The 14,534-nt window shown below is 38.5% G+C and overlaps 1 protein-coding gene across 1 annotated transcript in view; it reads right to left on the bottom strand.

Moving 5' to 3' along the window:
- The window catches only part of PNLIPRP3 (pancreatic lipase related protein 3), a 30,987-nt gene extending 26,965 nt beyond the window's left edge, over positions 1-4,022 (bottom strand). Inside the window, exon 1 of the mRNA XM_011359258.1 lies at positions 3,974-4,022. Coding sequence (XP_011357560.1) covers positions 3,974-4,022 — 49 coding nt within the window. The remainder of the gene's footprint in view (positions 1-3,973) is intronic.
- Positions 4,023-14,534: the final 10,512 nt, after the last annotated feature.

Below are 14,534 nucleotides of genomic sequence, written 5' to 3' on the forward strand. Positions count from 1 at the left end.
TTTCCAAATGAGTCATTTCTCTATCTTACTGTGGATAGTCTTTTCCAATGACATAAAAAAAGCTGGAAAATAGATTCTTTAATTTATTCAAGAAATATTTACTTGGGTGCCTATTATGTGCCAGATAGATAGTGTTCCCAGAACTGGGGATTCAACAGTGGAAAAAGTCATCCTAGCCTTCATGGAGTGTACAGTCTAGTGAGGGGTGAGGGAACAGACAACGAATAAGAACAAATAACATATGGTATATATTTAATAGTGGTAGGTGCTGGGAGAAACACAAAACATGGCAGGGTGAAGGCTCATGTGTGTTTAGGTGAGGAGGGATTTGCAAGTCAAATAGGGTGGCCAGGCAAGACTACATTAAAAATGGTGGCATTTGAATCACAACCTGAAGGACTGTGAGAAGTAAACCATGAGGATTTCTAGAGGGAGCAACATTCCAGGCAGAAGGAAGATAAAGCACAAGGCTGTGAGGCAGGAGTGTGCCTGCTATGACTAGGGAGTCACGAGGAGGCTGTTCTGACCAGAGCTGAGGGGACCGGGGGCAAGACACGTCCTCAGCACCTTATTCTGCAATTTCAAAACCTAAAAATCTCTGGGGAACAAAAGTGGGTTTTTTGCTTTGTTGTTGTTGTTGTTGTTGTTGTTCGTTTGTAATTTAGTTTGCAAGAACTCGTTTGTCAGAAAAAAACTGGCCTAAGGCAATATAGTCTCATTTAATATGAATATTTGCAAATTTTACTACAGAAATAGGCATGTAGTTGTTGATGGGGCACTGCTCCAAAATGTTGTGGGCTCTGTATTATACGATATACTTACCATAGTCCCTTTCTAAAATCCAAAAAAGCATCTGAATGCTGGAGTGCATCTGGCCCCCAAGGGTTTGACTAAGGGATGGTGTTAGAGAGGCAACGGGGACCAAAGCACGCAGCACCAGGTAGATCCTTGCAGGTACATTGGCTTTTATTTTGAAGTGAGATGGGAAAGCCACTGGAGGGCTCCAAGCAGAAAAGAGACACAGACTGACTTAGGCTGGCTGCTGTGTTGAAAACAGATTGATGCAGGCCAAGGGTAAAGGCAGAGAGACCATCTGGGATGCTATTGTAGTAAACTACACAAGACACAGTGGTGCCTAAAATCAAGGGGGTAGCAGGAGAGGGATGAGAAGTGGTGAGGTTCTTCACATATTTTGAAGGAGGATCTGAAAAATATCTGCTGACTAATGGCAGTGAGGAGAGATAGAAAGAAAAGTCAAGGCTGATGTCAAGGCTTATGACGGAAGTGCCTGAAAGGTTGGACTTGCCATTAAGGGGATGGGAAAAATTTGGGGAAGAAGACATTTGGGAGTAGAGATCAAGAGCTCGGTTTGGGACATGTAGCTTTTACATAAATTAGATTCAGACGTGGAAATGTCACAGAGATAGTTGGATATGAATCTGGAATTCCAGAGAAAACATCAGCTGGAAATATGAATTTAAATGTCATTAGCAGAAAGATGGTGGTCAAAGCCACAAGTATGAATGAGATCACCGAGGGAGTGATTGCAGGTGAAGAAGAAGGATGGTCCAAGGACTGAGTCCTAGAATACTCCATCATTAAGAAATCAAGATGAGGGGGGACTAGCAAAGAAAATTTCCAAGAAAGGATCAGAAAAGTAGGAGAAAACCCAGGATGTGTGGCATTCTAGAAGCCAACTTAAAAACAGACTGCCAGGGGAGGGAGCAGTTAGGAGTACCAAATACAGTTATCCAATGAGATAAGGATGGAGAACCGACCACGGGCTTATCAACACAGGGGTGACTGGTTATTGTGACAAGTGGAGCTTTAACGGCGTGGTAGGGGTGTAAGCCTGATGGGAGTGAGTTCAAGAAAGAAGGGAGGAGAAATAGGCAACCCCGTAAGGACAAGTCGAAAGTGATATTGTGAAGATGAGAGAACTCGGCGTGTTTGTGTGTAGCTGGGAATGGTCCAAAAGAGAGGAGGCACCCCAGTGAAACAGGAGGAGTGGAAGGGAATGTTGTTGGGCACTATCCCGCAGCAGGTGTGAGGAGGTGGGGTCTAATGTATAGGAGGAAGTTTGGCCTTTGTTGGGAGCAAGAGCATAGGAGCAGAGAGAAGGCAGAGTGTATGGGCAGGTACATGTAGGCAGCTGGATGGATGTGGTGGTGCTCAGGTCTTATGGAAGGTCTCTTGTCTTTGTTTCTATTTTCTTATTGAACTAGGAAGTAAGGAGATCAGCCGAGACTGCTGATGAGCAGGGAGGCATTGAGGTCTGAGCAGAGGGGAGAAAAGCAAAATCACCCAGGAATCTGGAAAAATGAAAAGATTAGAGAAGTAGAGAATGGTGGCTTTGCACCTTTAGGGTCCACTTCAGTTTAATAACCATGAATTCGCAGTGAGACAGTCAGCGTGGTATGTTTTTGTTTTTGTTTTTGTTTTCGTTTTTCAGGCACATCCAGCTACACAGGTGCAGGCACAAAGCAAGCCCAGTGTTGGATTTAATCAGGGTCATGGTTAAGTCAAGTGAAGCAAGAGCAACAGAGAAGTCTAATGTATAAACCAAAGCATGATTAAAATTGACCGTGGGATTTAAACTGGGTAAGTGAAGAGGGAGTTAGCTGCCCAATAAAATATTTTTTAAATAAAATATATGGTTATGTGAAACAGATAATATATACATATATTTTTATTACATATGTATATCCATTATACGGTTGCCATATTTTTTAAAAATTAAGTCTACTTCACATTTGTATAATTACCTATATTGTATTATTAAATTTATAGCAGAGTCTATTTGCATTCAGTCCTCTGGTACCTCCCATTTTAGAATGTTTGCTTAATTCAATGAGCTTCCAAACAGAAGCCATTCCCTACTGAAAAGCAAATATTTCTGAGGGGCTCTAAGGAAGCCTTATCAATCACGATTGTATCTCCAGAGCTTAGTACAGTGCCTGGCACATAGTAGGTGACTGTATTTGTTGATTTAAAAATATATTGGCATCTTTGTTCAGAGAATATTTTGAGAGGTGGGCTGTGAGTAGAGCTAGCAAAGAGGGCTCCAGAAGGAGGAGATAGAGAAAGTGACAATATGAGAAAACAGATCAGGGCAGACTTTGCTCACTTCTTAATTCTGTTCTGGGACTCATGAGTCTCATTGCTTTCAGTGTTCAAGCAGGAAAATCATGGAAAAGAGAGCACAGTTCTTGGCATATCCTAAAACTAATGATGGCTCCATCCTCTTCATTTTTTATCCTGCAGAGGAGAGCTAGAGGGCAGGGACTAAAAAACACTGAGATTCTTCTATTCTATTTCAGTTAAAACATATCAACTACCTTTTATTGCGCCTATAGGCACAGTATTGAACAGGGTGGTAAGAACAAACAAAACCAGTAACTACCACATAGTAAATGCGTAAGGCACCCACAGTGTAAAGAGCACAAGTCAATGAATATTGAATTAATGTGTAAGAAATGTCCAAGACCAATATCCTTTCACAAAATCATGACACAGATGGAAAAAATCAACATGGAATTTCTAATCAGCATTAATCATTCATTCATTCATTCATTCATTCATTCTTCATTCAAATATTTGTCGAGCATCTACTGTCAGGCACTGAAATAGGAAATATGTATTTTTTTTAAATTTACTGCTACATATCCATTTTAGAAGTGAAGAAATTGAGACTTTAATGGGTAAGTTACTTGGCCAAGGCCGTAAGGCCAGTAAGTGGCAGAGCTGGGAGCCACACACAAGACTATCCAGTAGCTTTTGTATTATTGGAAATAGATGCTTCTCATATGCTCTTCAGATTCATTATTACAAAATTGATGCATTTTCCTTAGATAATTTTATGACAAACAAATCAAAATATAAACAGAGCCAAAATTTCAAAGTCTACGTCAATTACATTTTGCATGTGAATATACTCATTATTTTTAAGGAACTTATAAAATATGAGTCTTACCTGCTGACGTGCCAAAGAATAAGAATGAAGCGATCCAAATTCCAAACATCTAAGTTGATTTTTTTAAATCGCATAAAATCTTCTTGAAGATTTTTACCTATAAAGTCACCTTGCTATAAAGTATTCAGAAATTTTCTTAAAAAATGACACCACTCACTATTTAAGATCTAGGTCCAGAAGAGCACGGAGCCTCACAGCACCTGGAATTCTACGTCTTACGAAGTGAATGTGCCATAGCTAGACGGCTTCCTTCTCTTTAAGAGAGATAATTAGTGGGGTGTGTCTTGCATTGTGTGATCAGTAATTAAAATTTGTGAGATTTTGCTGATTCAACATTAGTAATATTTTGGTTAAGCACAGACTGAGTCACCCTTGAAAGTTATTTTAAGGCTTTGAGATGGTAGATAAACATTTAAAAGGTAAAAATTTTCCAAATGAGAATTATACACTTTGAATATTTCTTCCCCAACATATTTCTCAGTGCAAACATCCACTTTATACAAACGGACTCTGCTAAAACATAAGTGAGTTAAACAACGACATTCGCTAACCTGCCTGTCTTACCTGCACAGGAAAGTAACATAGCAGTTGCTGTCACCTACTCTAGAGCCTGATCACCTGGGCCAAAATTCTGGCTCTGCCACTTATTAGCAGTGACCGTGAGCTAGTAAGCCTCGTTGTGCCTTTCCTCACATGTAATATGGGGACAGTCATGAGTCTTAACTCATAGGGTCATCTAGATGACTGAATTACTTATTCTATGACTAGTATCTAGTATACAGTAAGTACTATATTCAGTGTTAATTTTATTGCTGTCATTTTTTCCATTATGTTAATGGTTATAAGATAAATTTATGTTCACATACAGCTAAATACCCCCTTACATCATTGTACATAGGCTTTATTATATACTTAATGTAAAGCAAATTTGCCTTTTTGGCTACTACATTAACTTAAAATGATGAGCAATTCAATCCATAGATATCTTTAGTCCGTTTCTCAATTTTTGAAAGTTCACAGAAGATGGCTGAATTTGGTTTTTCTTAATTTTTTCTTTTTCACCATAATAACATTAAAAGTATTTATGAGGCATTCAGTCTTTGCATACAAACCTTGTTACATTACGCAAGAATCAAAGAAGAGATTGTGAACAAGAGTAGGCACAAGACTTGGGTGCTTTATTTGGTTGAAATATTTCCTGAAACTCACAGCCGCCAGTCCTCCCAGTGTGCAGACCTGCAGTGCTTAGAGAATAGACTATTCAGCAGCACCGAGCTTGGGCCTGGCCCCCTGAAAGGCCAGTAGCCATGCCATGGAAAAGCACGCTCTAAAAGCTTTGCCAGTTATAACTGTTCATTTTTTTCAAGTGGAATTTCAAGAATAGATGTTTTCAGCCACATGTGTAGGATCAGCACGAATAACATAATTGCAGTAGCACCTCTCACAAAGACTGCATCTCATTCATGTCTGCATCCCAGGGGACAAGCAAAATGCCTGGAATTTAGGCACTTAATATTAATAATTTTAAAAAGGTCATGTAATATGACCTTTTATTAATTATTATTATTAGGACATAATATTATAATTATTATGAGGACAGTCATGAGTCTTAACTCATAGGGTCATCTAGATGACTGAATTACTTATTCTATGACTATTACCTAGTATATAGTAAGTACTATATTCAGTGTTACAGGAATTTTCTTAAAACCACTCTGTCTGCCACATGTCCACAGCACTTTTCCATGAACCTGCTATAGCACTATGCATATCATAGAATTGTTAGGCACAATTTTAGTCTATTAGTCTCCTCCCCTAGACTGAACTATTTGGGGACAAGGACTAGTTTTTGTTCATCTCTGGGACCACAGTATCTAGCAATAGATCTATCATAGCAGACACTTGGTCAATTTTTCTTGAAAGAAAAATAATAGTATTAGATTTCATTGATCTCATATCACTCAAAGAAATTCTTACTCCAGAGAGACTATTATTCTTAAAGTTGAGGACTCATTATACCTTAATAATTATATGTAATCAAGAACAGATACTGGTGAATCCATAGATGCTTGCTGAAATCGTGGCAGTTCTGCCTGAAAAATGTCATATAGAGTAGTTAACAATAGCTTTTAAAAGTTCATCACAAAATCAAATATGTGCTTACATATGCCAGCACGCCGAAACGAAGAAAAAACAGCAAATCAGTTAAATTCTTGATTCAACAGTAGAGACGAGTTCAATTAATTTTTTCCCTGACATGCTAAATTATTGTGAGGATTTAGAAGGCAGAGAATCTTTCAAGATGTTGTGATATTTCAATATTAATGTCAGAACCCTGAAGGATATGGCCGTAATATTTTTAAATCACTTTTTAAGCTATTTCTAAATGCATGGCTCTTTAAATTATCCAAAATTTCAAGAAGGCTGACATCTTGGACATTTCGGAGAAGCAAAGAAAGAGTGAAATACAGAGGAATACTTAAATAATCTTAGCACTCATTTATTCATTCAGCCAATATTTGAGTGGCCACTCTGTGCCAGGCATGATTCGTTTGTAATTATCCATCAATGAACAAAACAGACAATAAAGACCCTGCCTCTTGGATACTACAATGGGGGGAGGCAGCCAATAAACACGGTAAACAAGTAAATTGTAGAGTATGTGAAAAGGTGGTTCAAGTGTGATGGGAAAGAAAAATAAGGCAGAGTAAAGGAGATTGTGGAATTTGGGATTTGATTGGGGGAGAGGGTTGCTATTAATTTGGGTGGTCCAGGGGGGCCTCATTGAGGAGGTGACATTTGAGCAAAGACTTGAAGGAGGTGAGGGAGGTAACTAAGTGACTATTCTATCAGAGGGACAGGTGAGCCCAGCCCTGAGTCAGGACTGTGTCTCATGTTTTTGAGGAAATACACGAAGACTAGTGTGGCAGAAACAGAGAGAGAAAAAGCAGGAGAGGTGTAGAGGATGAGGTCACAGAGCCACTTAAGGGCCAGAGTGGGTAAGGACTTACTGGTCACTGTAACAACTTCGGATTTTCCTCTCAAGAAAAAAGAGCCATTGGACAGCTCTGAGCATAGAAGGGACCTGGTTTGACTTTGTTTGGAATAGGGTCATTCTGGCTGCTCTGTTGCCAATAGACTGAAGTAGGCCAAGGGTCAACTCAGGAAGACCAGTTAGGAGGCCATGGCAGTGATCCAGGTGAGAAATGGCAGTCGTTTTGACCATGAGGGTAGCAATGGAGGTGGTGAGAAGCGGAGAGACTCAGGATACAGTCTGGAGGCAGAGTGAGCAGACTGGGTTTCCTTTGTTCTTCTCTCTTCTTTAACTTAGTGTGGGCAGAATGCAGTGACGTAGGAGGGTCCTCAGGGCATTTTGCAGAGGTAGAAAAATTTACTCCCTTCTTTTTGTTTTATTCTTGAATGAAAGAGTTTCTCCCATGGGTATTATCAGAATAATTCTGATGATGCAAGTCAAATGGAACTCAGTGGTGTTATCTCCCCTCTCTGGCTGTTTTCCTTGTGAGTATAAGGAGGTGACAATACCACTGAGGGTGTTTTTGCATTAACTGAATGCAGATAAAAGCATATCTCGTAGAGATAAACCGAGAGGAAGCCCTCGGTAATAACAGCTGTTTTTATTCCTATTTTTATTCCTATTCCTGAGAATTGGGTTGAGATTGGCCAGAAGGGATTATTTCAGTGGTCTCTTTTAAAAAACTATGGTATGTGGAGACTCCATTCCCTGGGTGGAACCCCAAGAAGTCTGCGTTTTAGAAAACCGTAGTTATGTCCTTGTTTCAAAACACTCAAGGACAGACGGACATAAGGAAGAGACTAGGAGATGAAGAAAAAGACAGAACCACAGGTCCGGGCCCTGGGATGATAAAGAAGGAGAATGGGATTCTGTGCTCTTATGTTTATGTTCAGGAACATTCCACGAACCTCATACAATAGAGTGAATGCATTTAAAGTGTTGCCAGTTCCCCCAAAGAGGGAGGTGAAATCAGGAAATAAAGAGGCAATTAGTTTGGTGGAGAAATTCAACGGCAAGTTTCAGGAATGCCTAGTATATAGCAAATCCACTCTGTCAACAACAAAAGCCCCGGGAGTAACCATTCTTCCTGCATTTCTGATCCCAGAGACTGGTGAAACATTTACCAAGAAAATATTGTTGTAAACTATTACTTTGTGAACTATAGAGTATAATTAGATAGTCTTAAGTTTTACACAATAAAAATACATATAGCTTCAACACGATTCATTATAATTACAAGTTAACTCAAGGCTACTTAAAGTTTCCAAGTAGCACAGTTTTCATAATAGTAATTTACTATACTAGAAGGTGGTACGTTAAAATTCTGCTTTGGAAAATTAATTTAAATACTTTCACATTCAACAAAGAAATCAGAACGATATGATAGAGAAAAACATCAACATCAAAGAGGCAGCTGCAAGGGCAGGAGAGGCTGGGAGGGTATGTCTATGTCTAGAACTGGCATATCATGTTGAGGGGGAGTTCAACACAGTGTGAAAAGGCCTAAATTCTAGAAACAGGCTCTCACAGAAGGAATATAGTATGGTGATTTGGAGCTTGGATTTCGGAATTGGATCTGGGTTCAGAACCAGGCAGGACCTCTTTAGCTTAGCACAGCATGAGGCCTACATAAACAGTCAATAAATGGGAGCGATACTAATAATTATTATTTTCTTAGGACCAACCCAGTCTCCTGTTATGTGTAGAGTGGTACTCAGTGAGTGTCATTGAGAGAGGCTGGGATACCTGTCCAAACAAGCCCGGGAGAAAGGCGGGCCTGGAAGGAAGGTTCACCAGTGGGCAAGTCTTCCGTGGGAATTTGGAGGCGAACAGCTGTGTAATTATGGACCTGACAGAAATAAACCACAGGGTGAGAGAGCCATAGAGAACAGGCTCATTAAGAAGCATGATTAATTAGTTATATACAGGCGAGGAAAGAGATGATTGTTGGGTGGGGATTTCAGGAAGAGGAAGAAGAAAAGTCTGCCCAAATACAGGTAACCAGAAGGTAACTTACGGGTCAGAGAGCAGAGGGAGGCTGCTGATTTGTTTCTCTGTGGACGAAACATGTTCCTGTGAGGTTCGTGGCCAGTAGCCCTCCTAACCTCGGCTAGAAGTTCTGCCACACACTCCACTCACCACAAGGAGAACCAGAGCATAAGTAGATTAGTGTAAATCCAGCAAAACGTTTTAAAAACAACTCATATGCTCATCCAGCAAAGGATATACCGTGAGTTTCGAGGCTCTTCACTAGCACAGATGTTTTCAAGGCCGTGAAGGGGTCTTAGCAATATTTCACTTTGCTGAGATATTTTGACTGCAATTGCTTGAGACTCTTCAGTCTCTTTGCCCTCTGGCTTCCTTTCTGTCACACGCCCCCTTGGGTGGGTGGTACTGGGGTGGCTGGATTTCTGGGATCCAGCTAAGAGAGACTTGGGAAAATATTTTGTAGCAAAGGGTCCGACTGCACTTTCTGTTTGACTGCTGACTACTTGTAAGCCTCACGGGTACCTCTCTCCTTTCTGCCCCACACCTGGGCAAACTGATCGGAAAGCCTGGGTGCTCCCTCTTTTGGCACAAAAGGGAAGTTCAAACCATGCAAACGCCAGTCCCACCTCCGGACCACCACGCTCACCCAAGCCGGTATCCTTTCTCTCCTCTCTCTAGCCATTTTTAGGCCGGCATGGGAGCCTGCCCTGCTCTCCCCAGAAAGACTCATGATGCGGGTAAGAAACCAATCGTATCCTCTTAGCGTGAGTGCGACATCGTTCGTTTTTGACACCCTGACCAAATTCTGCGTGGGGGACCATCCTGTCTATTCAAGATGATCAAACTACATTTAAGTTGGGTTTAAACAGTAACGCACTTGAGTCCAGGCATGAGGATCCCCAGCCCTGGGTCCTGTGTTTTAGGACGAATAAACACACACCACGCCCAATCAGCTTACTGATATTTACACGAGAGCCCCTGTTGCTCAGAGCTGGCGTGGGGGAGTGGATAAACCTAAACGTCTACTCTTGTTGTTGTAGCCACCAGCCCCCGATAGACACACGGACCACCAGAAATCAGTGAGTTATAGGAAACACACTCTTTATTCAGCCAGCTGGGTCTGCCAGGGGTATGCAGACCCCAAATTAAGCAGCCCCAAAATGTAGAGGTACAGGGTTTTTAAGCCCTAAACCCCATTCCTCATTCTGTCTGAACACAAAAGTCTATTTTTCTTCTATTTACTAACTGTCAGCCCACAGGTAGGTTGTACAAGCGGGAGTACAGAAGCAGAAAGCTTATTGTTAGAATGTTATGTTCCCATGGGTGATAGCCTATGTTCCCATGGGTGATAGCCTATGTTCCCATGGGCGATAGCCAAGCAGTAATTTTCCAGCCAGCACATCGTGACCGATATTGTTCAGGCCCAGGAAAACGCTTCACATTTATTGCCCTGTGTCCTCAAAATAAAAAGTGACTCAATCTGAGTGCTCGGAATCTCTGTGGGCTGTCACTAATGATGTTAGGGTGGTACACTGCTCTGGGGCATGGGGAGGGTCTGCGTGGTGCATGAGCTTAGATTTTTTTAAAAAGATGAACTACTTGACAAATCTTTCCTATCAGGTAATGCGAACGCAATAGATTTTTGCATTTCCTAGTAATGCCTAGTGTTCATTTTATTGTTTCACGTATTAATTCCATTTGAGATTTCAGAGGTAATTATAAATTAGCACAATTTTGCAAAAGTTGCACATGGTGGGTCAGGAACATTTTATATCAAATAATATATTATTCTGAAATTTGTATATCAGTTGTTTTAATATAACATACATCATTTTTTTTTTACTGTGGCAACTAAATAGGCTGAATGCTAGAGCTGAGAATGGTAGCTTTTTTATTAAAAATTAGTATGAAATGCAGTTAAATGTAAGTAAATTAAACCTCAGCTTTATTTAAATATTTTTATCATTTTGATCTTTATTGATTATAATTGACAATTTGCCACTTGAATAGTTTTAAATATTTTGAAAAAATCTTAAAAATATATATGAAAAATTTTTTTTATTTCATATTTTTTTAATCCATTAGATCACTACTGTCAGTGTAAGAAACATACTGTGAAAAATCTTGATTATAACAGTTTAATTAGTGATTTTGCTAAAGTGAAGGCAAGAAAAATAAATGAATGGAATACATATATAAGAATGTATGAGTTATGGTTATCTTTATTTGATTATTTATAAAAACATTCCCCAGCCCATTAACAGAACACAAGACATATGCAATAATAATTAAATTCAGTTGTCATTAATATTTTGCTGACTTTGTCACATAGAAACCATAGTCTCATCTGTACTTTTAAAAAATTGTTGTTATGAAGATATATGTATTAAGGTAAGAAGATGGAATGTATTTTATTTAACTATTTTTGCTTGATTTATAACTTAAATATTTTACATATGAATTGTAGGCCTCTACTTGTACTCTTGTCCAAGACCCCACAGATGTTAGAGGCATGACTAGCAACAGAATTAGTGGATATATTTATATACAGTTTGCAGTAACTTTCAAGAAGGGTTATAGTATTGTTCGTCATCCAGGTGTAGGGATGGCTTCCAATACTTACTGTTGCTGACTAACCGGTTTCTGCCTCAGAGGTGCAAGCAGGCCAAAAGTCTTATCGATATAAAAATATTCCTAGCAGTAACTGGCATTCAAAGTGATGAAGAAATAAAGTTTGAAATATATGAAGCCAGAAGATAGTCTATGGAAATTTCAATAATCAGATGTCAAATTGTAAGTGGAGAATTTGGCTGTCAAAGTTCTCACCTTCCGACAACATAGCGTATACAATTTTACTTGCACCATAAATTTTTTCTTTTTTTAATGAGAATTGCATGAAATAGAGTTTACCAGAATTCCAGTGTTTAAATTTCTTACTAATTTGACATAAAAACTGACTTTCACAAAATGACCTACAACTCATAATATGCCACTGCAGAGAAGACAGTGGCACCATACTGGTTAATGAGTTTCATCAATCTAAAGAGTATTTAAAATTAGTCACTTCACAGGAAGACCTGAAGTGCCCTGAGATCTTCGAGCTTAGATACAAAATAAACTTCAATGAGGGTGGCTTGCCCAAATTTGACAATAATCCTAAAAATAATCCTAATACGTTTCTAATAATGATGTGAAACTGAAAGAAACTTTTCCAAATTATCAGTAACAAAAATAATTTTTACCTTGCTGGAGGAAAGACTAAATTTATACCTTCTTTCTAAAAAAAGATATCGTAACAGTTTTGTCATAAGAAGAGGCATCAAAGAACATGTCACCAAAAATGAAGGAAAAAGAATGTTAGAAAAGTATGTCCATTAATAAAAATGTCACATTTCTAGATTTTGTAATGTTTTTGGTATTTGCAAGTTTTTGAAATCATAATTTTGTGACTTCTTTTCTTATTCTAAATATTCACTTTCATATCTGGGTAATTACTTTTAGATTTGAGATTGTATAATCTCAAAGAAAGCCCTACACCATCTGAAATTGCCCCGGTGCTTATCTTGCTAATGATATGTTGATAATATGATCATTTTCAGAAAACAATAAAAGCATTTTCATTCATTAGCAGTGATTTTCAAACTTCGGTGTCCATACCACTCTATAGATAAAGACAATGTCCAATGTGTGCAGGTCTCAGCTGCCATCGAACAAAAGACAAGCAAGGAACATGCCCTTTGGCCCTTCTCCATTGCTACCTAACTCATAATTTCGCAGTGCCGATGGGAGGGTGGTCAAAGGGAAGAGTTAAGATGTCCTGTTGGCACCTGACCTTGTCATTTTTAACTCCTTTCTCTTTAGACTCATCTTTCTCCTCCTTCTCTTTCTTCTTTTAAATAAAATTTATTTTAGTTCCCATTGTCAATGTGGCACATGTTCATAATACAAGCTTTTAAAAAATATGGAGAACTAGAAAGAGGTTTTTAATACATGGTCCCATTGTACTGAGAATGGTATTCGGCCTCTGTGGTCTTCCTCCTAAAAACTCACAATTCCAGTCTACCAATGAGAAAAATGTCATACATATGCAAAATGAAGAACATTCTACAAATGTCTCGGTTCTCAGAATTGTCAATGTCATCAAAAACAAGAAAAGTCTGAGAAACTGGCACCATACAGAGTAGCAGCCTAAGGAGACAGGATAACTAAATGTAATGTGGATGGGGTCCTAGGACAGGAAAAAGATATTAGGAAAATTAATTGAATCTGAATAAAGTATGGAGTTTTGTTTACAATGATGTATCAATATTGGTTCATTAGTTGTGATAAATGTATCATCGTAATGTAAGATGTTACAATAGGGGAAACTGGGTATGGAGTGTATGGGAGTATTTGGGAACCTTCTGCACTACCTTTGCAACTTTTCGATAAAACTAATCTAAAATCAAATGGCTGTTTAAAAACAAATTTATAGAGTAACTATAAATATCTGCATGTGTGTCCCATTTTGCAAATCAGAATCCTTCCTCAGAGACTTGTCGAACTGTAGGTAAAATAAGTATATTTTGAGTTAAATGACTCAATTCCACATTCTCAAAGGATCCATATTCCTCTTTAAAAATTAAACACCTGTACCAAAGAGAATGCTTACATGAGATTCCAAAAATATTGTAGTATGAGAAGTGCTTACATCATTAAAAAAAATACATAGTCCCGAGGCTGGGGCTACATTATCCTTATTCCTAAATCTTTTTTGACATATTTTCTTCAAAATAATTTTCTAGGCGCATTATCACAATTAGGTTATATATATATACACATACATACACACACATATATATATACACACATATATATATATATATGTGTGTGTGTGTGTATATATAGTTTTGTACTGTATTTTATCTCTGAACCTAATAGCATAGGCTTTTCATAAATACCATTTTAGTATCTATATTATATTCTATCAGTATTTGCCTAACCGTTTTTTTTTATTATTGGATACTTAGTATAGTTCCAATTTTTTTTTCACTGTTATAAATAGCCTGGAAGAGGATATCTGTGTACATAAAGCTGTCTTATATATTGAAATTATTCTCTTCTGATTGATTCCCAGAAGTGAAATTACTAGGTCAAGAACTTTTAATGCTTTGGATGAATTCACTGCCTGGATTTTTATTGCAAAATTGGCAGGAGTCAGCATCCTTGAAACAACTCTCTCCATTGCTTTCAAGCCAGTTGGTAGGTTCCCAACTCTACAGCCTCCCAGAATAGACTGTATTCATTTCCTCATTTTTTGTCATGCTGGAAGAAACCAAACATCAATGCATTATTTTATAAGAGAAGTTGATAGAACTTCTGAGGTGTGCTCACTCTGAGAACCACTGAATTAAGAAACAGAGGTGGCGAAATATAATGAGGCAGACAGTATTAGAAAAGTAATAACCAACACAAACTGAGCTCTTTTCTGTGCGTCAATCCTGGACTAAAGGACTTAGGGAAATTATCTTTTTCCACTATCACAGTAGCCCCATGAGG

Source organism: Pteropus vampyrus, unplaced genomic scaffold (assembly GCF_000151845.1).
Source record: "Pteropus vampyrus isolate Shadow unplaced genomic scaffold, Pvam_2.0 Scaffold46, whole genome shotgun sequence".
In the NCBI taxonomy this organism is placed as follows: Eukaryota; Metazoa; Chordata; class Mammalia; order Chiroptera; family Pteropodidae; genus Pteropus; species Pteropus vampyrus.